Genomic DNA, 22,088 nt, shown 5'->3' with positions numbered 1-22,088 from the left:
TCCTCACCCCCTAGTCCCAAATCTTCAGGGTCCCCGTCTCTCTCCCGGTCTTATGCTGGCACATCAGCTCCTTCTTGGCAGGTGGAGGACAGAGAGGTGCAATACTTGTATTATAAGTACTTTTCTTTTTCCCGATCACAGAAGCAAGATGGAGACGACCCTGAGGACCACTTTCTTCTGCAAGTCGTATTGCTGCATGATTCAGTTTAGTAAACCAAGTAAGACCCAGGCTCTTGTTCAAACCCCAGCTCTCTGCCACTCACCGGCTGGGACACTTGGGCAGTCCACTTAACCTGTCAGCTTTCTCATCCGTGAAATGGGGGGCAAAAAAGGACCACACCGCAGTACTTTTTGTGAGAGCTGCAAACTGCTAGTGGGCTACGAATTCTTTAGCGGATCAAAACTGGTATTTTAAAAAAGGAGCAGAAAAGAAAATAGAGTCGGTTGCAGCGTTAACATTAATTGATGACACTTTTGTTTGTTATACATAAAGATGTTTGTTACTGGATCATGATGTGAAATGCATTAGCATGGGTTGCAGACAAAAGAAAACTCTGAAAACCACCGACCTATTTCATATGGTTCCTGTGAGGATTAAACAAATCAATACGTGTAAAGCACTTACCCCAGCACCCCATACAGTAAATGTTAGCTACTCACTCTCTCTGATAATTCTTGGAAAAGGTGGACTAGGTAAGACATTTCAGAGTACTGAGAGGTCATTAATTCTGATTAACTGTGAAAAGAACCAAGAACTTGTAACAGAGACATGAAAAAGGCAAAAAATTAAAATAATAAAAACCCAAGGAGGATGTTCCCTTTATCCCTACTATAAAATGCTGAATAATAATTTTTACGAAACATAAGCTAAAGGACTGGCTTAGTGCTCTCCAGCATTTCCTCAAAAATATTTTAATATCATGTAGTAAGGTTTCTATGTAAAAGTACTGTGGTATATGTCATCAATCAGATATTCTAGGAAACAATACAGCTACAACTCTCAAATGCAAGAAGAGGCCTAATTTTGGCTTGTAACCTATTGCCATTTTCACGAGAAAAGGGTGGATTCAATCACCACTTAGTGCCTGTGACAGGGCTGGGCCGTGGTCTTCAAGGCAGTGCAACGTGGAGTGGTGCTGGGGCCCTGGTGTACGTCCCCATCGCCAGGGCTGCGTGAAGCGTGCCCAGCTGTTTCCCCACCTTTGCTAAGGGGACTGGTGACCTCCAGGACACCGAAGAGCTTCTGCATGATAGTTACGTGGGGTGGGTCCCAGCTTCGTGAGCCAGGTAGAGAAATTCTCCAGTTGGCGCCACAGTTGTAAAATGTGCGACTTTCAGTTAAATTATACCTAGGCTCAGTTTCAGCTTTGAAAGTGCTATGTCTAACACTCCTTAATATTTTTAGTATCACTTTTCTTTTTAGAATAATTTTACAATTAGAATAAATGTTAATGCATACAGACTGCAAAGACTCTTGGAGTTTTGTACATTAATAAGAAAATAATTTGAGCTTTCATCCCCACCCTCCTGACTGAGGGGGCTCTTCAGCGAGCATCTATTTATTCCTGCAGAAATTAGCAGTGAGAAAAAAGAATAAGTCTAAAGGCTTATAAATGCTGATTGCTGGCTCTTCTTGGCCCATGTCATTCAAGTTCAAGATAAATGTTTAACTTTCTCTAGAAATACGTTTGCTGTTTGGAGAGTTTACTAGAAACACCATACTGATGATTTGACTACAGGATTCGGACTTGAACAAATAATGCCCTGAAACTCTTAAATCAAACCCATTCTCTCAACACACATTTTCTGAGCACCTACTGAGAGCCTGGCACCACCTAGGCCTGGGGCAGAAAGTTACAGCATAGAGACAGTCTCTGCCCTTAAGAAGCTCACACTCGTGGAATAAGTAAACAAGATGATTTCAGATGGTGATAAGTTCATATGATTTTCTTTAAGCCACTAGGGCAAAGGTTTACTCTCTAATCAGCAGTCAGAACACCCTTGTGAAAATGGGACATTTCAGCTAAGAGTAAAATGCCAGCAAGAAGCAGCCATGGAAAGCACATCCCAGATGTTCCCTATGAAAATAACTAGATCATCTCAGTAAGTCTTTAAAAAAATCTATGTGTACTCCTCCTTGTACATATGGGGGACATATCCCCCCGCCTCACTCAAATATCCATTGAGCATCTCCTATATGCCAGGCAGGACTCACGCTGCTGGGGATGGAGCAGTCAGCGTGGCACAATAGGCGGGTCTCTGCCCTCGGGGGGCTTCTAGGGGAGAAGAAGAAACAAACAAAAATCCCCAAGGAATTACCAGGTAACCACAGAGTGTGGTGAGTCCCAAGGAGCAAGCTTGACACTGGAAAAGGAAGTGCAAAAGTCAAGCGCTCAGAAGCTGCTATAATTCCTTCAACGGGGAAGAATTCTGAGATTGGCCTGTTTGTGTATCTGGAAACACTGCCTCCAAAATGAAAACAGGCGAATGTGACCAGGCCCCTATTCCTGCCCCAGCTCATCTTGCACACTCCCCTCACGACGTCCAGCCTTCCTCTGCTCCTGGTACACAACGGTCTTTCTGCGCCCCGCACACACACACACACACCTGCAAAGCCTGCTCCCACCCCAGGGCTCTGCCCCAGCGGCCCCCAGGCCTGAGATGCTCTTTGCTCTGGCTTCCCCAAGCCGGCTACCAGGGGCACTCAAGTCAGCTGAAATCTCAGCTTCCAGGAGAGGCCTTCCTTGAGCACCCTGGTGGTGATGAGTGCCTGCCCACATTTTATAGCTTTCTCTGTGTCTCCTTTATTGAACATAATTCCATGTCTAGTTGATCACTGATCTATCCCCACATCTGACAAAAACGTCTGGCACATAACGCTTAAGAAATGTTGCCGTATGAAGAACGAGCAAATGACTATGTGAAGGACAGTGATGCCTGTCTCGATCAGCAAGCAGGGCAGAAACAAAGCATTAGAACACAAATTTCTAGAGAGAGTTCAAAGCCTGAATTTATTAAAAAGTGTCCTATGGTCAAAGCTGCATGCAGAGCATTTGGATTTTCTCTCCCCCCCACCTCCCATTAAAAGAAAATCTTTCTTCTGTTTGGTGGTGATGGTGGTGGTGGTGAAGGTGATGGTGGTGGTGGTGATGGTGGTGGTCATGGTGATGGAGGTGATGGTGGTGGTGGTGAAGGTGATGGTGGTGGTCATGGTGATGGAGGTGATGGTGGTGATGGTGGTGGTGGTGAAGGTGATGGTGGTGGTGGTGATGGTGGTGGTCATGGTGATGGAGGTGATGGTGGTGATGGTGGTGATGGTGATGTTGGTGATGGTGGGGATGGTGGTGAAGGTGATGGTGGTGCTGATGGTGGTGATGGTGAAGGTGATGGTGGTGGTGGAGTGATGGTGGTGGTGAAGGTGGGGATGGTGGTGATGATGTTGGTGATGAAGGTAATGGTGGTGATGATGGTGGTGATGAAGGTGATGCTGGTGATGATGATGTTGGTGATGATGGTGATGGTGGTGGTGGTGATGGTGGTGGTCATGGTGATGGTGGTGGTGCTCTCAGCTGTTCGCCTCACTGCATCAACGCCTTTCCTGAGTCCGCAGTATGTGGACACCCTCCTAGGAGCACATGGGTCTTTTGAGTGACCTGTGGGTGGCCACAGTTTCAGTGGGTCTGCATCCTCTTCATTCTGCTTGCCCACCCCCACTGCTTCAAAGGACTGAAAACAGGACAAGCCAGAGGGAGTTTAGTGACCTCATCCTGTGAGGTCCATGATGGTAATGATGGTGCTGCCATTGCTGATATTGATGATGATAATAGTGGAGATGACAGTGGTGATGATGATGGTAGTGGGGGTGGGGGTGATGGTGATGGTGATGATAGTGGTGATGATGGTGATGATGATGATGGTGATGATGGTGATTGTGATGATTGTGATGATGGTGGTTATGGTGATGGTGGTGATGGTGGTGATGATGTTGGTGATGGTGGTGATGGTGGTGGTGATGAAGGTGATGGTGGTGGTGATGATGGTGGAGTGATGCTGATGGTGAAGGTGGGGATGGTGGTGATGGAGGTGATGATGGTGGTGGTGAAGGTGATGGCGCCCCTCTCCAGAACCAGGGGGACGGAGACCCCCACGCTGGCCCACCCCGAGCACCACATCCCAGGGCCCTCTCTGTCCCATCTCTCACAGGCGGCCTCACTCTGTGGGTCGTGAATCTCCCTTTGCCCCCACTCCCCGTGTGTGTGCGTGTGTGCGTGTGTGCATGTGTGTGTGCGTGTGCCATCTGTCTTCATACCCAAATGGCACAGTGGCCAAAACTCGGGTCCTGTCAACACGGTGACGACGTGTGCTCTTGTCCTGAAGGCTGACCGTAAAGCACTTAATAAACGTGTCTGAACATACGAGCTAGACGTTCTCCTCACACTGATGGTTTTACTGCTTTCCAGGGCGCAGAGAATGAAGACATTACCTTCCTGCCCGTGATCTGAGTGTGCTGCTGGGGAAGGGAGTCAGCAGCTGGATGGAGGTGATGGCTGACCAGGCTGGGGGGCGGGTCCCAACCCCAGCTGCCTGGACCTTCCTCTCCCCCTCGCTGCGACCGCCAGATTGCAGCTCTGCCCCACCCGTGTTCTCTTTCTAAACTACAGCTGACTGCTCATGGCTGGAGCACTTGCGGGCACTGCTGACTGAGATACTGTCTCAACACCCGTCTCCCCAGGCGCCTCCTGCTCCCCCCGTATGCTGCATGCCCGCATGCCCACTCGTCGTCCTGTTAGAAACTGGAGAGTCACCCTTCGTCCCCCCCCCCGCCATGCCCTGTGTCCCATTAGTCCCCGAGCCCCGCCAGGACCATCTTCCAGCACGGCTGAAACCCATCCCTCCTCTCTCCCGAGACCTTACCTGAACATTCCTAAGAGCAGCCACTCAAGTAACCTCTTGACAGTGAATTTATCTTTCTGATTCATATATGTACAGAGGACACATTCACAGTCTCCAGAAAAGAATGAGAATGCACTCCCTCCATCCCTGTCCCGGGGGGACCCCTTCCAGACACATTCGATGAACACGCTTTTCTATCTTTATATGTGGAGAGAGATCTTGTATATGCCCTTTTTCTCTTGAAACATAAATGACCTATCACTGCAACTCACTGCTGATCAACTTTTCTTTTTCACGTAGAAGTATATCTAAGAGAACTGTTCTATCTCGAGGCCTGCGAGGCTGCCGTGCCCTTCCAACCACCGCGTGGGGCTGCTCTGTGGGACGAGCGTAACTTACGCGGGCCCTGGATGAACAGCTAGGTCACCTCCAACGTTCTGCTAGTGACAACAGCTCATCGTGTTTCCTACGCCTAGTTTTCACCCTCCACAGAGACACGAGAAAAATGGTCCTCAAACTTGCTGTAAGTCAAGTCTATGAAGATGAACATCAGATTTTATAGATGTCTCCCTCACTTGGCTTCCTTAATACAAAAAATCAGGAAATAAGGCAAAGACCGTTGAGTAAACTGCTAATACTCTAATGTAAAAAACACTGTGAGCTTGGTATTGAGTTTGTTCCTTTACTGAGGAAGTGTCTTTAAAAAAAATAGGTGGATAGATAGTCTAACCCATTAAAGCAGTAAATTGGGTATTCTTGTTATTGCTCTATTCCTTATTCTGTGTGTGTGACAAGCTATGTAAAGAGGCACTGGGGCACTTATCATGAAGGGTAAAATGCATGAAGGCACAGATCAGAATTGAGATTTGATTTCCTCTCTGTTATTATAGTAAGCTACTGAATAACCGAGAAAAAAAGTTGGATATTCTTCTCAGGTACTATTCTAAAAAGGGAAAGAGGGGTAAAAAAAACAATGAACTGTTTTTAAAAATTTTATGCTAAATCAGATAATCCTTTTACACTAGCTTTACAAACACACGCGTGCACACGCACACACACACACACACACACACACACACACACACACACACAGAGCGGTGAGTTTGGGGGAGAAAAAGTTAGTGGGGAAAAAATCTATCTTCTGCTCACCTCCCTCAGTCCTGTCCCCCCTGCCGAACTGATCTACCTTAGCAATGAATATACGGGTGCGGTTTTTTCTGGAGCAGTTGGTGAGGCACCAAATAGACCTAAAATACGGAGCCAGTCAGGTTCCCCCTTTAGCTGCCCCCGAACAAGACTAAGTCCAAGTCCTCACAGGGCGCTGGTGCCTTCCGTGATGAGGCTCGCCCACCCGCCCCCCAGTCCCCGACACTGCGGGCACATTTTGCCCGGGCAGCCCCAGGACCTACACGCCTGCGCAGACGAGCTTCAGAAATGCGCTTCTGCTAAACGCTGAGGCAGTTCTTGCCTCCCTCCCAGCTGTGGTCCCTCGAATACCCCTGACCTGGGCGCCACCCCCACCCCGAGGCCCAGCTCCCACAGGGCGGGCGAGGAGGTGCCCCTCAGCCACTGCTTTAACTCTGGGTTTACATGGAACTTCCCGAGGGCAGGTGCTATGGCTCACTCGTCTTCTGCATCGCCCCAGTTCTAGCAGAGCCTGCCAGCCTCGGGGGTACAAGATCGTTATTCAATAAATATAATAAATGTGGCTTCACAGCCTGACTCAGGGCTACCCTGCCAACTCCTTCCCTTCACCTCGACTGTAGCAAACTGGCCCAACTGTGGAAGCCACCACGGTAACCGAGCTCTCCTACAACAGAGTGCAAACCCAGACAGCGCTTTGCAGCCCCGGGGCACGCAGTGCGCGAGAGGCACACGGTCAGCGCCCACAACATTCCTCCCTGACGCGGGCGGAAGACAGGTGCGGGGAAGGGGCCGGCGGAGGGCGACAGAGACCCTCGGCGTCTTGTCTTTCTCCCGGGGAACCGTACTGTGTGTTCTCAGACTCCTCATCCGGATCGAGCTCCTCTCCGTAGAGGATGATTTAAAAAGCAAAAAACAAACAAACAAAGAAGCTTTTCTAAAGTTACTTCTTTACTGAACTACTGGGGAAGAAAAAGACTCTGAAGTCACTCTTCAGATGTGACTTATGTGTTCAGAGTTTTGGGGCAGCCGTCATGCAGCCAGTTCTTCATGAAGATGAACTGGTGTCAGCTGTGACTTCAGAGCTTCTGCTGGCCTGGTACTGACAGCTGCAAACATTCCCCCTCTCCAAAGGCACCGGTCTAGGTAACCTCGGCAACGAGTGACGTCTGGGGGACGAAAGGTCAGAGGAACTGCACACAGGCACTGCTCTCTCGTTTAAAAAAAGCGTTTCCCACAGGAGCTCTGGGGTAAGCACCCTGACGCCGCTGTGTGTGCCCTGCAATGAATCCATTAACTAAATGCATGGGAGGCCGGGAGCCGGGTGTCTCGCCATCAGGGGCGGTTTGCAGATAAGCCAGGCGGGGAGGGGGGGACGGCCCACGGGCTCACAGATGGCGGGCAACGGAGAAATCAGCAGCACTCACGCGTCGCTGAATGCACGTGCAGGCGTCGCCGACAGCAGTTCGCACAGAGACACGCAGACACACAGCCGGCACAAACCCACACTCCTGCTTGCTGGCCGAGAGGGCCGGTGAGAAGCGGCCCTCCAGGTGCAACAAGCATATGTGGGGTCCAGACCCTGGGACCTAATTCTGTCTCCAGTGAAAGGACAGGGCAACATGGAGACACGACTGATTCTAGGGATGGGGCAGGACATATACGAGGCACGTCTGGAGCATCCTGTAGTGCCAGAAAGCGAGGAAGCGCTACACACACACACACACACACACACACACACACACACACACACACACACGAGTGGGACAGGTTAAAGAAACACAGGAGCCAATGGAAAGCGCTCCACGGCTTCCGTGGCCAAAGGTGGAGCCACGTGAGTGACAAAATAAAGCAGTACTGGGGTGACCTGAAGTGTAAAGTAAGCATTCTGAGTCCATATTGATATGAACGACTGGCTGACTGGACGGATGAGGAAGGAGGACAGGCTGCCACGCAGAAGCGCTCCAAGTAGCTGACACGGGGCCCTGCCCGCAGGAGACAGGGAGAGGCCAGACAGACACTGTGCCAGCCAGGTGACCAAGGCCACCATCAGCAGTCATAACTTACGTTGACAGCACATACCCTTGGTCGGGGGCAATGAAGATGTCACCGAACCTCCGTGACCTCTCTTCCAAAACCCTGTCCACTCACGTGCGAAGCATCAAACAAATTCCAACAGCTGGCATTCTATGCAGTACCTGGCTGCTCCTTCTGGAGACTGTCAAGGTCGTCACAAAACGCAGCAAGTCTGAGGAACTGCCCGAGCCGAGCAGAGTCAAAGAGACGTGACAACTGACCGCCCCGTCTCACCGACTAAGATGTTAACAGCAGGGGGGCTATACTGGAGTTCCCTACTACCGTCTGGATTGCTCTGCAAATCTACAACTGTTCTGAAAAATAAATCTATTTAAGACACTTTCCCCGTCGCTCAACTCTTCAGACAGGCAGTTACATATGACAGAAAAAAAGGAATAAGCAATGTCTGTAATTTCTCTCCGTCTTCTACTGAGAATTCAGGTCAAACAGTCGGAGTCGCTGCTCCGCTCCAGGACGAGGACCCTGGTCCACACGGTGCGGGCCACGTGAGGAGGCTGGCCCGGGGATTTCAGAGCAGCTCCCAGGACGGAAGGGGCGCAGAGGGCCCCCGGGCGCCCCGTGCAGCCAGCCCCGCCCCCCCCCACCCCCCGGACTCCCGAGAGGAGGGCGGGAGCCTCGGAGGAGAGAGGGCGGGTTCAGGGGCCGAGCTGCCGACAAAGCCACAGCTCACACTTGCATCAGGTTCACCTCTGCCCCCTCCTCCGAGATCCGACCTTTCACTTCAATGCAAACGCGGCCCTCAACTGTGCCGCTTCTCAAAGGGCAAGGGACACGCGTCTTCGGAGCGATTCAGAGTTGGAGTGCACAGGCTGGGGCCCGGGACCCTCTGCTGCAGGGCTTGCCCCTGGACACACCTCTCCGCCACCCACAGATACCAAGAAACTATGAGGGACTAAAAATAACCGGGGGCACGCGCAGTTGGGGCACATTATGGACAAAAGATACAGAGAGACCCAAAACCCAGCCGCCACTTCTGAAGAGCCGGGAGCAAAAGCAGGGCACTGCGCACGCCGCCTGCACTCAGCACCACCTAAGGGGCGGGCAGACCACCTGAGCCGCCCCTCCGGCCCGACCCCTGGACGCACCCCTGCCCTCACGCCTCATAAGGAACTAGCTCACCCCCGCTCCGGGAGCGAGCCAGCAAGGGAGCCTGTCCTTCGTTCTCCTTCCCTCATGCTGCAGCAGGGGCCCCAACAAAGCCTTGCCTCCGTTTCTTGTCTGGCCTCTAGTCAGTGTCTATTGCTCAAGGAGGCCCAGAACCCCGGTCAGTCACAACTTGACGCGAGGAGAGAAGGGGTACAGGAGACAAAATCTAGAGCCTCTCGGCTCCGGGACGGGAGAGAGAGTGAGCAGGGCAGCGGGCAGCCGAGGAAAGCACGTACCTGAGCGCGCGATGCCGCTGTCCCTGTCTTCACTCTGTCCTCTGCGCGGCATGTCGACCGGAGTGCTGTGCACTGCAGGAGGCAAGGAGAGCTGGTCACGGGGCTCGCAGGGGCGGGCTGCTCGGACCACCTGCCCGCGCTTCACGGCTGCTGGCGGCGGCCGCGCGAGCACACGGGAGCGATGGGAAAGCAGAGCGCGGTTCGGAGAAGACGGGGAAGGAGCGGGCGGAGGCCAGCGACCACCTGCCCGTGCCTGTCCCCCGGCAGCGCCGCAGGGGCTCTTCCGAGGGACGCTCGCCTCTAAAAGCAGCGAGTCATCGGCTGTGGGGACACGCCAGACGACGAGCAGACATCCTCGGGCAGATACTTCCAGCCATTTTCCTCAGTAGCAGTAGTTAAACAGCATTTCAGTATTTTCAGTAGTTTCAATGTACTGAAATACTGCAAAATATTAAGTACTTTCAAAATGCTTTATAATCAGTTTCAGTAACTACAGGCAACCTCGAGAAGAGAAAGGCTTGAAAACCATTTCAGGAATTAAAAAAACCCTTCTGTGTTTGTTTTTTTTTTTTTTTGGTGCCGAAACCCGGGACTTCCGTGTTTTAGAACCCCACTCTTGGCAGACAGAAACACTTATATTCATTTCCAAATATCTCTTCCTCCGCCTCTTTTCCATATACACCCGTACACAACACTACCGTAGGCCTGCTAAGAAAACACTCCAAAGGGCTGCAGACTTCTAGGAAGGCTTCACGTTGGTCTCAACTGTGTACTCGTTGAGCTACACGGTAGCTTCACGGTGCACGAGAAACCCGCTGCTCTGCCTGATTATTATACTTGCCAGCTATTTTGTGAAGCGTGTTTATTTTCACAGTTTTAAGGGGAGTATATAAACATGTTATCCTCACCCGGAAGTAGGCAGGAGGGTGTCAGTCAGTTAACTAGGGTGCCTAGCATATTTCAGCTACGGTGAAACACAGAGTGCAGAATACCGTCTGCGGTAAACACAACCCCTGATGTTAGCAATGAAGGCTCCCACAGTAGTTAATCACTCCAGCCTGCGGCAGACATTCGACAGCCTGGGCTAGAAGGCCAGGCCGGTCTCAGAATGTACCTACCCAGAGATGGAGGTGGCTACACCTGTAAAGAAGCTGGACAGTACCTTTGAACTACTTAAATGCTACGGACAGAGAGAGGGAGAGGAGGAGGGAGAGGGAGAGGAGGAGGGAGAGGAGGAGGGAGAGGAGGAGGGAGAGGAGGAGGGAGAGGGAGAGGAGGAGGGAGAGGGAGAGGAGGAGGGAGAGGGAGAGGCCGGTCTTCCATGCTCTTGTTAGAGTGACTTTTGAAGACACAGTGCAGGTGAAAAATGGATCAAAGATGCCACGGCAAAGAGAAACAGCTCACGGCAGCGGAAGAGGCCGAGGAAAATCGGAAGCTGTTGTCCTCTTAGAGACACGAAGGGCTCATTTCAGATCCAAACTGGCTTACGCCACGGGGGTGTTAGCAGAGGCGTCTCCAACGGGGGCTGTGGCGCGCGGAGGTCTCAGAACGCCAGGCGCTCGGCAGCATTTGGAACCAAACACCTCAGGAGCCCCTTGGATTTCTAGAGGGGCGCCCAACAGATCTGTCTCTAAGAACCTGCCCAGGGTTTACTAACGTGTGCGGGTCGCACCGCGCTCGGCATCCCACACCAACCTGCAAAGAAAGAGGCACTGCGGCTGAGCCGGAGCGGTCCTCCTTCAGCCGCCCCCGGTGGCGGTTTGCCGCCGCATCCCTGCAGCACGCCTGGGGCGGAGACACACACGGGGGCGGACAAAGTACACACACAGAAATAAACACAGATTAAAGGTAATGCCAAAACAAAACTACACCACAGACTCAAAGAAAGCAAAACGCACACCCACGACGGCGGGACCCGGAAAGCCAGACCCCGCTTACGCGGCGGAGTTTACCTAGGTGACTGCCAGTGCGACAGGGACCCAGGTTATTCTGACTTGTGTTCAGCTTCCCCAGGTTAGGGTCTTGGCTGATGTACTCGAAGCTGTCTTGCAAGCTAAGTCCAGGGAGGGAAGGAAGGGAGAGAGAGGAGAAAAACATCAAGGGACGAACACAGCTGTTTGCTAACAGACAGCTTTTCTTCATGAATTAATAAAGTCTCACACCTACCGAAGAGACTTAAACCTTAGGGGAATTTGTTGCGGGAAAAGACAAGAGAGGCTTTGGGAGGTAGTTCAACCTATAAAACTAAATGACAGATGTCAAACAATTTCACAACATTATGTAACGCGGGACACCAAATTCTAAAATCTTCCTCTGGTGACTGACACCTAGGATACGGCTATTCATGTCAAGGGTAATTTTACATAAACCCTCAAAATGAAATTCATTTTAACTCTTAGTTAACATCCAGGAGCAGTTCAGCAACCTTTCTCAGGAGGAGCATGTAACAGAAATTATGATTCTTACAGGAGTTTGATTTCACAACTTCTTAAAAGTTAGAATTACTCATAAACACACGTGAGAGAAGCAGCTTTAAATAATTTATTGTATTTGTTAACAAATTAAAGATTTCAAGGATAATATAGCATAATGAAGCCAAAATAATTTTTGCTTAAATCTGAGCTTGGTATTTCATTAGAGGGAGTGAGTATAATAAATGTTCAGGTAATATCAAGGGTCAGAAAAATAGTAACTCACAAAAAAATAAATATCAATTTCTATACTGGCTTAAGTCATGACAATCCAGTGTTAAATGCTCAAACAAGTAAATTCGTTATTCTGTTGAAAAGTAAGCAGACTTACTCAAAGGTACCCAAATTTGCAGAGGAACATACTTTTAACTTCCTAGGACTGTAAAAAAATAACAGCCTTCATTTGACCCCTAAGAATACCCCTTTAATTTACAATAAACATTTCTTCCAAACTAACCCAAGTGTAATAAATGTTCTGTTGTTTTATTCAAAAAAGAAGTATATGAAATAGTTCTGCTTGAAAAATTCAAAATATATGAACAATTGTGCCAGAGTAAGAGTTAAGTTAGACATTTAAGTATTCTTAGTCTACACAGAAGTGTAAAATTAAGAGGGGGAAAAAAACTCGGGAGTGAAAATCAAAATATTGCCTAGCTTGAGTCCCCACCGACCACAGAGGTTACAGGATGGCTCAGACAGACGGTCCCTCCTGCCCGCCATTCAGGTGCATCTTGGGAAACTCACCCTGTGCCTCATTCCTTCAGAAATAAATAAGCGAGCAGACTGACAGGTGAGATTTTTTTTGTTTAGTTTTGTTTTGCTTTTGTTTCGGTTTTGGCCGTGCCACGTGTGGGATCTTAGTTCCCTGACCAGGGATCGAACCCGGGCCTCGGCAGTGGAAGCACAGAGTCCCAACCACTGGACCGCCAGGGAATTTCCGAGATTTTTTTTTTTTAAAGATGAAATAATATCCTTTTCCCCTTCACTTTTCATTTTCCAGGGAATGAGAACGTGGTGACTGGCACAGCAGGAACAGAGTGGGTTAACAGCTGAAGACCCCCAATGTATGTAAGTAGACCGTCACTTGTCTAAGGCTACCTGATAAGGTCCAAGGCCTTTTCATACTCACTATGTATTGGACAAAGGCCACCTTGAAAACCCCTTTGTTAATGTGGACTCATCCAGCTTCTCACCTCAAAAAGCCTTACGGCCCTCAAAGAATGACTCTATCCAGAAAGAGCCACTTGGAAAATTGGGGGGGGTGGGGAGGGGAAGGGGAAAATCCCACACTTACTTATTTGTACTCCCACAGAAGCTGCCCATTCTGGCGGAGAAGACTTTACTAACCATCAGCTGTGGAGGAGAACTGGAGAAAATACAAAGGGACAGAAGAGGGAGAGATGCATGAGTTTTTTTTTTTTTTTGGGGGGGGGGGTTTGAAAACTTTTTCTGCAGCTTTTATTCATTTCTATATCTTAACTTACAGAAAATGAGACGTGCATTTTTCAAATCACTGTATCAATGGGGTGTCTAGATTTTTTTCTAATTTTATCATTTTAAAATTCCAAGAATGTTAAAACCCTGAGAGAGAGCTATGGAGACATTGTCAGGGCCATTTTTCTTGGGAGCAAATATTTCAGATGAACAAACTTCGCTTAGCAGAAATATTGCAAAGCAGAAGTTTGTTTTTTTCTCAGGTTACATTTTTCACCTGCCACGTGGAACGGATGAACAGATAGAAAGCTTGTAAGTGCAGGATTGGGAAAAGGCTTCCTTTCACACATCGTATAGCTTGTGCCTCAAGCGAGTTAAATTCTATTCTGACATGCAGATAAGGAACGTGTTCTTTAATGTAGTCACATTCTGCTTTTTGCAGAAACTTTTATCCTAGACACCGTTCCCTGGAAACAAAAATAAAACTCGGCATGCGTTCGATGATTTAAAAAAATAAGAAAAAATATGTATCTCAATACAAGGAAAAAATCATGACAAATTTTAATCTGAAAATGGAAAATTTGTGACATTTTGACTTTAAACTTTAAACTTAAAATATCTGAATAACTCTGATTAAAAGTACTGCTATTACTAACCTAGCAGATATTCAAAATGCTTTGGTATGCATTTTTCACTTACAGTACTTAGCTAAAGCTTAGGATTTTGTCCTGCTAAGCTGATTCAAGGTCAGAGTGATGTAGAAAATGTCAGACTATTTTAACTGCTAAAGATATATAAAAGATATCAAGTGCTAGCAGATATGAGATGACAAAGTTTAGATTATTATTTTACTGCATAACTTTTTTGTGCATATTTGAATGGAGTCATCATCCCCAAGCCACCACATCTCACAAGCAGTGGCCCGAACTCACCGTATGTAGTGAATCTTCAGGGTGGAGCCTTTGTAGCTCATGGCGACCGAGCCGAACATCATCTCCCCAAGCATGCTGACATCAGAGGCGGGTCGCGTGTACTACCAGACGTGCAAGAAACCAAAATCGTGTCGAGTACAACACGATAGAAAATAATGTGCAATTTTGTTGGTAATTAGAACCATTTCTCAAAGCAGCAACTGATCATTCTACAATCTTAATCTACAATGGTGACTGCCTACTTTTTTCCCCAAATTATCACTAATGTTCACGATTTCTTCTTTATACACTATATGCTCGTACAGGATGCAAGCACTTTACCAGAGCTCATTTTTAATCTGGTTATGAGAAACAACGACTTTCATCATCTCCATTTACAAAGTCTAAATAGACAGATTAAGTGATGGAAGAGGCAGAGTAACTCCTCTTGAGACTAAGAACACATCCTGAAATGAAATATAGCTCGGGGTTATCCAGCCAAAATCAACAGTGTGGAACAAAAATGCCAGTCGGTGTGGGCAGGGTTTCGTGGCTCCAAAGGATAACGGACAGTCTGTTCACCCAGAAGTTTGACGGAAACATTTAAAAATTTTTCAACCCCGTAGCTTCTGGCCAGTCTTCAGAGTCCCCGTTGTCACCGCGGAGGGCGGACGGCACCTTCCCCCACCCCCTGCTATTCAAACGGCTCCTGTCACAGTCAATGGGCGCTTCCCAGTTTGCTCTATTTTTTTTTTTTTTTTTTGTGGTACGCGGGCCTCCCTCTGTTGTGGCCTCTCCCGTTGCGGAGCACAGGCTCCGGACGCGCAGGCTCAGCGGCCACGGCTCACGGGCCCAGCCGCTCCGCGGCACGTGGGATCCTCCCGGACCGGGGCGCGAACCCGGTTCCCCTGCATCGGCAGGCGGACGCGCAACCACTGCGCCACCAGGGAAGCCCCCCAGTTTGCTTTATTAAACGTCTCATGGTATCTGATGCACGTAATTGCTTTCCTTTTTATATTTTTTAAATTACTTTTTATTTTTTTTAGAAAGGCAGACTGCCACGTGCAGCGCCTCATCTGGATGTGTCTGGAGTCTTGGAAGCTTGACTACCCTACGTTCTCCTACAAATGGACTTTGAGAGCTTGTCTGGAGGTTCTAGCAGGGGAGCGCAGCTACTCGTATACCCTTGACCGAAGAACGGTCCTCCTCTATCGGGGAAGGTTGTCCTCTCCGACCGAGCGCGCAGCTTCGGGAGGGACGCACCAGGAACGGTGAGGGAGGAAGGGGACACCCGCCTAGCCAGCCCCATCGGCCGAATCAACGCTGGCGATCAATGGGGTGCCAAATGTCGCAGCCAGATCGCCCTCACATCCTGCTCTCCCTTTTAAATCTCTACCTTCCCAAGTCATCCCCTGGACAGGGTTGTTCCTCAGAGGGCCCTCCTATCACTGTCTGCGTCCTCAACTGCCGCTGTGATTCCGGTTATTCCCTACGGGAACCCCCATACCTTCATCTGGGGGCCCGGACTCCCCGGGGCTCAGGCGGCTGGAAGCCGAACGCCCTCACTCACATGACGTAACACTGTGCGTACCGTGAACGTATGATGACACACAGGTGCATGCGTTTGCATACAGCATGCTCGGCTCCCACTGTAAGCGGTGGTGACACACGCTGAGGAGGGACGTGAGCGTCAGCCAAACCAGTGCACACGACACCCACACGGCCTGACCGAAACCATACCTCCATCTCCTGAGACCCAGGCCGCCAGCCAGACTCTCTGCTGCCTCGCTTTCTACCCAAGCAAAACCATGGCAATCAGCCTTTCAACTCCAAATCCACACGCGTACACGTATATATCCACACACACGGACACACATATACACACCTACTTACACCTGCTTGCGAAGGAGGAAAGAGGAACAGACATCTATCCGCCTGATTTAACGAGCCTCCTACCAACCTCTTCTCGCTTCCTGCAGACAGAAACTAACAGGCTTTCACGTTCTTTATGAATAACTTCCACCCACCACCTCCATTTCTGAACCTGCTTTTTCTGGGGGTAGAAGGTCCACGTGCCAACTGCAATTCTCAACTCGCTGAAAATTTCACTCTATGCTGTTGTAACCACATACTGCTTTGAGAGCTGGCAGCTCTGTGGAATAAGGGCAGACGCACAGCAGCGATCCCGACCGAGAAACGAACAACCTTCTGTACACCTGTGGCTGCCGGTATACACCCCCCGTGCTCTGCTGTGCCAGCAACACGGTAGACAAAATGCCTCATAGCTCCAAAAATAAAAATAAACACTCATATATCCTCCATCAGGTAGCACCTTTCTGCTATTCAATATCTATGAAGCCTCTTCCCTTGTGCCCAGCTGGCCAGTATTTCTCAATACATCAGCCCTTCGCACCTCGTGCTCAAGTTAGGCGTTGCCTTTCCATCCGCTCCTACACAGGCATTCCCCCTTCTACTGCCAAGTGCTACTTTCTCACGGTGACAGTGTTCATCCCCAGAATCCTCAGAGCTCTTACAAAAAAACTGGGAAACACGTGTGCACTAATCTGGTTCTGACCACCAAGGAGGCAAAACAGGAGGGTTTACCTCCTTTGCATTATTTCTCTTCATTCGGTGTGTGTTACACTGGATCACCGCTGCTCCATTATAGTTTTTATCGAGAGATAAAGCCAAAGTGTGAGCACAGCACTGGCCTGAAACACCTAAGAGCACGTTTTTGGGGGGTTTTTGTTTATTTGTTTGTTCTATTTTTATTGGAGTAGAGTTGATGTACAACGTCATGTTAGTTTCCGCTGTATGGCAAAGTGAACCAGTTACACGTATACACATATCCCCTTTTTTAGATTCTTTTCCCATAGAGGCCATCACGGAGCACTGAGAAGGGTTCTGGATACTCAGTCTCCTATCCCGGGGACGGGGCCCTCAAGCAGCCATTATCCCCGAGGAGAAATGGCAGTAAATGGCTTCAGCCCACGGGGTATTCCGCACACGAGGGTGGCTGTACCTGGTACTTTGGAAGCTGCTCCTTGGCATGTGGTAAGGATCCCCCGGAAGAGCCGTGGGAAGAGAGGCTGCCGCTGCCACCTCCTTGACAGCACTTGGCTGGCGTTTTCGTGGGGACGTCCTCCGTTTTCTGGGTGAAGAGGGAGAGGAGGGTAAACAAACCACCACCGCTGAGCGTACCAGGCTCCCGAGCACACGCTCACTGGGGGCTCCTTTCTCGCGTCGTTCTGTTCTGTTGAGCCTCAGCCGCATAGAAAAACCGAGCGTTGTTGTTTTCTTTTTCTTTTTTTTTTTTTTTTTTTTTTTTTTTTTGCGGTACGCGGGCCAGGCCGGTCTTCCATGCTCTTGTTAGAGTGACTTTTGAAGACACAGTGCAGGTGAAAAATGGATCAAAGATGCCACGGCAAAGAGAAACAGCTCACGGCAGCGGAAGAGGCCGAGGAAAATCGGAAGCTGTTGTCCTCTTAGAGACACGAAGGGCTCATTTCAGATCCAAACTGGCTTACGCCACGGGGGTGTTAGCAGAGGCGTCTCCAACGGGGGCTGTGGCGCGCGGAGGTCTCAGAACGCCAGGCGCTCGGCAGCATTTGGAACCAAACACCTCAGGAGCCCCTTGGATTTCTAGAGGGGCGCCCAACAGATCTGTCTCTAAGAACCTGCCCAGGGTTTACTAACGTGTGCGGGTCGCACCGCGCTCGGCATCCCACACCAACCTGCAAAGAAAGAGGCACTGCGGCTGAGCCGGAGCGGTCCTCCTTCAGCCGCCCCCGGTGGCGGTTTGCCGCCGCATCCCTGCAGCACGCCTGGGGCGGAGACACACACGGGGGCGGACAAAGTACACACACAGAAATAAACACAGATTAAAGGTAATGCCAAAACAAAACTACACCACAGACTCAAAGAAAGCAAAACGCACACCCACGACGGCGGGACCCGGAAAGCCAGACCCCGCTTACGCGGCGGAGTTTACCTAGGTGACTGCCAGTGCGACAGGGACCCAGGTTATTCTGACTTGTGTTCAGCTTCCCCAGGTTAGGGTCTTGGCTGATGTACTCGAAGCTGTCTTGCAAGCTAAGTCCAGGGAGGGAAGGAAGGGAGAGAGAGGAGAAAAACATCAAGGGACGAACACAGCTGTTTGCTAACAGACAGCTTTTCTTCATGAATTAATAAAGTCTCACACCTACCGAAGAGACTTAAACCTTAGGGGAATTTGTTGCGGGAAAAGACAAGAGAGGCTTTGGGAGGTAGTTCAACCTATAAAACTAAATGACAGATGTCAAACAATTTCACAACATTATGTAACGCGGGACACCAAATTCTAAAATCTTCCTCTGGTGACTGACACCTAGGATACGGCTATTCATGTCAAGGGTAATTTTACATAAACCCTCAAAATGAAATTCATTTTAACTCTTAGTTAACATCCAGGAGCAGTTCAGCAACCTTTCTCAGGAGGAGCATGTAACAGAAATTATGATTCTTACAGGAGTTTGATTTCACAACTTCTTAAAAGTTAGAATTACTCATAAACACACGTGAGAGAAGCAGCTTTAAATAATTTATTGTATTTGTTAACAAATTAAAGATTTCAAGGATAATATAGCATAATGAAGCCAAAATAATTTTTGCTTAAATCTGAGCTTGGTATTTCATTAGAGGGAGTGAGTATAATAAATGTTCAGGTAATATCAAGGGTCAGAAAAATAGTAACTCACAAAAAAATAAATATCAATTTCTATACTGGCTTAAGTCATGACAATCCAGTGTTAAATGCTCAAACAAGTAAATTCGTTATTCTGTTGAAAAGTAAGCAGACTTACTCAAAGGTACCCAAATTTGCAGAGGAACATACTTTTAACTTCCTAGGACTGTAAAAAAATAACAGCCTTCATTTGACCCCTAAGAATACCCCTTTAATTTACAATAAACATTTCTTCCAAACTAACCCAAGTGTAATAAATGTTCTGTTGTTTTATTCAAAAAAGAAGTATATGAAATATTTCTGCTTGAAAAATTCAAAATATATGAACAATTGTGCCAGAGTAAGAGTTAAGTTAGACATTTAAGTATTCTTAGTCTACACAGAAGTGTAAAATTAAGAGGGGGAAAAAAACTCGGGAGTGAAAATCAAAATATTGCCTAGCTTGAGTCCCCACCGACCACAGAGGTTACAGGATGGCTCAGACAGACGGTCCCTCCTGCCCGCCATTCAGGTGCATCTTGGGAAACTCACCCTGTGCCTCATTCCTTCAGAAATAAATAAGCGAGCAGACTGACAGGTGAGATTTTTTTTGTTTAGTTTTGTTTTGCTTTTGTTTCGGTTTTGGCCGTGCCACGTGTGGGATCTTAGTTCCCTGACCAGGGATCGAACCCGGGCCTCGGCAGTGGAAGCACAGAGTCCCAACCACTGGACCGCCAGGGAATTTCCGAGATTTTTTTTTTTTAAAGATGAAATAATATCCTTTTCCCCTTCACTTTTCATTTTCCAGGGAATGAGAACGTGGTGACTGGCACAGCAGGAACAGAGTGGGTTAACAGCTGAAGACCCCCAATGTATGTAAGTAGACCGTCACTTGTCTAAGGCTACCTGATAAGGTCCAAGGCCTTTTCATACTCACTATGTATTGGACAAAGGCCACCTTGAAAACCCCTTTGTTAATGTGGACTCATCCAGCTTCTCACCTCAAAAAGCCTTACGGCCCTCAAAGAATGACTCTATCCAGAAAGAGCCACTTGGAAAATTGGGGGGGGTGGGGAGGGGAAGGGGAAAATCCCACACTTACTTATTTGTACTCCCACAGAAGCTGCCCATTCTGGCGGAGAAGACTTTACTAACCATCAGCTGTGGAGGAGAACTGGAGAAAATACAAAGGGACAGAAGAGGGAGAGATGCATGAGTTTTTTTTTTTTTTGGGGGGGGGGGGTTTGAAAACTTTTTCTGCAGCTTTTATTCATTTCTATATCTTAACTTACAGAAAATGAGACGTGCATTTTTCAAATCACTGTATCAATGGGGTGTCTAGATTTTTTTCTAATTTTATCATTTTAAAATTCCAAGAATGTTAAAACCCTGAGAGAGAGCTATGGAGACATTGTCAGGGCCATTTTTCTTGGGAGCAAATATTTCAGATGAACAAACTTCGCTTAGCAGAAATATTGCAAAGCAGAAGTTTGTTTTTTTCTCAGGTTACATTTTTCACCTGCCACGTGGAACGGATGAACAGATAGAAAGCTTATAAGTGCAGGATTGGGAAAAGGCTTCCTTTCACACATCGTATAGCTTGTGCCTCAAGCGAGTTAAATTCTATTCTGACATGCAGATAAGGAACGTGTTCTTTAATGTAGTCACATTCTGCTTTTTGCAGAAACTTTTATCCTAGACACCGTTCCCTGGAAACAAAAATAAAACTCGGCATGCGTTCGATGATTTAAAAAAATAAGAAAAAATATGTATCTCAATACAAGGAAAAAATCATGACAAATTTTAATCTGAAAATGGAAAATTTGTGACATTTTGACTTTAAACTTTAAACTTAAAATATCTGAATAACTCTGATTAAAAGTACTGCTATTACTAACCTAGCAGATATTCAAAATGCTTTGGTATGCATTTTTCACTTACAGTACTTAGCTAAAGCTTAGGATTTTGTCCTGCTAAGCTGATTCAAGGTCAGAGTGATGTAGAAAATGTCAGACTATTTTAACTGCTAAAGATATATAAAAGATATCAAGTGCTAGCAGATATGAGATGACAAAGTTTAGATTATTATTTTACTGCATAACTTTTTTGTGCATATTTGAATGGAGTCATCATCCCCAAGCCACCACATCTCACAAGCAGTGGCCCGAACTCACCGTATGTAGTGAATCTTCAGGGTGGAGCCTTTGTAGCTCATGGCGACCGAGCCGAACATCATCTCCCCAAGCATGCTGACATCAGAGGCGGGTCGCGTGTACTACCAGACGTGCAAGAAACCAAAATCGTGTCGAGTACAACACGATAGAAAATAATGTGCAATTTTGTTGGTAATTAGAACCATTTCTCAAAGCAGCAACTGATCATTCTACAATCTTAATCTACAATGGTGACTGCCTACTTTTTTCCCCAAATTATCACTAATGTTCACGATTTCTTCTTTATACACTATATGCTCGTACAGGATGCAAGCACTTTACCAGAGCTCATTTTTAATCTGGTTATGAGAAACAACGACTTTCATCCTCTCCATTTACAAAGTCTAAATAGACAGATTAAGTGATGGAAGAGGCAGAGTAACTCCTCTTGAGACTAAGAACACATCCTGAAATGAAATATAGCTCGGGGTTATCCAGCCAAAATCAACAGTGTGGAACAAAAATGCCAGTCGGTGTGGGCAGGGTTTCGTGGCTCCAAAGGATAACGGACAGTCTGTTCACCCAGAAGTTTGACGGAAACATTTAAAAATTTTTCAACCCCGTAGCTTCTGGCCAGTCTTCAGAGTCCCCGTTGTCACCGCGGAGGGCGGACGGCACCTTCCCCCACCCCCTGCTATTCAAACGGCTCCTGTCACAGTCAATGGGCGCTTCCCAGTTTGCTCTATTTTTTTTTTTTTTTTTTTGTGGTACGCGGGCCTCCCTCTGTTGTGGCCTCTCCCGTTGCGGAGCACAGGCTCCGGATGCGCAGGCTCAGCGGCCACGGCTCACGGGCCCAGCCGCTCCGCGGCACGTGGGATCCTCCCGGACCGGGGCGCGAACCC

The 22,088-nt window shown here is 48.2% G+C and overlaps 2 protein-coding genes across 32 annotated transcripts in view; both read right to left on the bottom strand.

Annotated features, from left to right (window-relative positions):
* The window catches only part of LOC102982825 (folliculin-interacting protein 2), a 215,546-nt gene that overhangs the window by 121,417 nt on the left and 72,041 nt on the right, over nt 1–22,088 (bottom strand). For 26 of the 30 annotated variants that reach the window (XR_008617732.1, XR_008617734.1, XR_008617733.1 and 23 more), the window contains exons 3-8: nt 17,354–17,482; nt 14,353–14,453; nt 13,281–13,352; nt 11,468–11,568; nt 11,211–11,300; nt 9,516–9,587 (exon numbers count right to left, since the gene is read on the bottom strand). Coding sequence is in view for 16 of the 30 variants with exons in the window: in XM_055085788.1 (XP_054941763.1) it covers nt 9,516–9,587; nt 11,211–11,300; nt 11,468–11,568; nt 13,281–13,352; nt 14,353–14,453; nt 17,354–17,482 (565 nt within the window). In the remaining 14 variants the exon portion in view is untranslated. Of the gene's footprint in view, nt 1–9,515; nt 9,588–11,210; nt 11,301–11,467; nt 11,569–13,280; nt 13,353–14,352; nt 14,454–16,216; nt 17,658–22,088 lie in introns of those variants that run through there. The other 4 variants (XM_028491567.2, XM_028491566.2, XM_028491577.2 and 1 more) reach the window with 3 other exon arrangements.
* LOC112065655 (folliculin-interacting protein 2-like) overlaps nt 17,686–22,088 on the bottom strand; it is a 12,831-nt gene continuing 8,428 nt past the window's right edge. For both annotated transcript variants that reach the window (XM_055085794.1, XM_028491580.2), the window contains exons 2-5: nt 21,208–21,308; nt 20,136–20,207; nt 18,323–18,423; nt 17,686–18,155 (exon numbers count right to left, since the gene is read on the bottom strand). In XM_055085794.1, coding sequence (XP_054941769.1) covers nt 18,001–18,155; nt 18,323–18,423; nt 20,136–20,207; nt 21,208–21,281 — 402 coding nt within the window. In that variant the 5' untranslated portion in view covers nt 21,282–21,308 and the 3' untranslated portion in view covers nt 17,686–18,000. The remainder of the gene's footprint in view (nt 18,156–18,322; nt 18,424–20,135; nt 20,208–21,207; nt 21,309–22,088) is intronic.

This window comes from Physeter macrocephalus, chromosome 7, assembly GCF_002837175.3.
Source record: "Physeter macrocephalus isolate SW-GA chromosome 7, ASM283717v5, whole genome shotgun sequence".
Classification (NCBI taxonomy): Eukaryota; Metazoa; Chordata; class Mammalia; order Artiodactyla; family Physeteridae; genus Physeter; species Physeter macrocephalus.
Note: the sequence above shows the minus strand (reverse complement) of the source record. Positions and strands in the feature narration are given on the sequence as shown.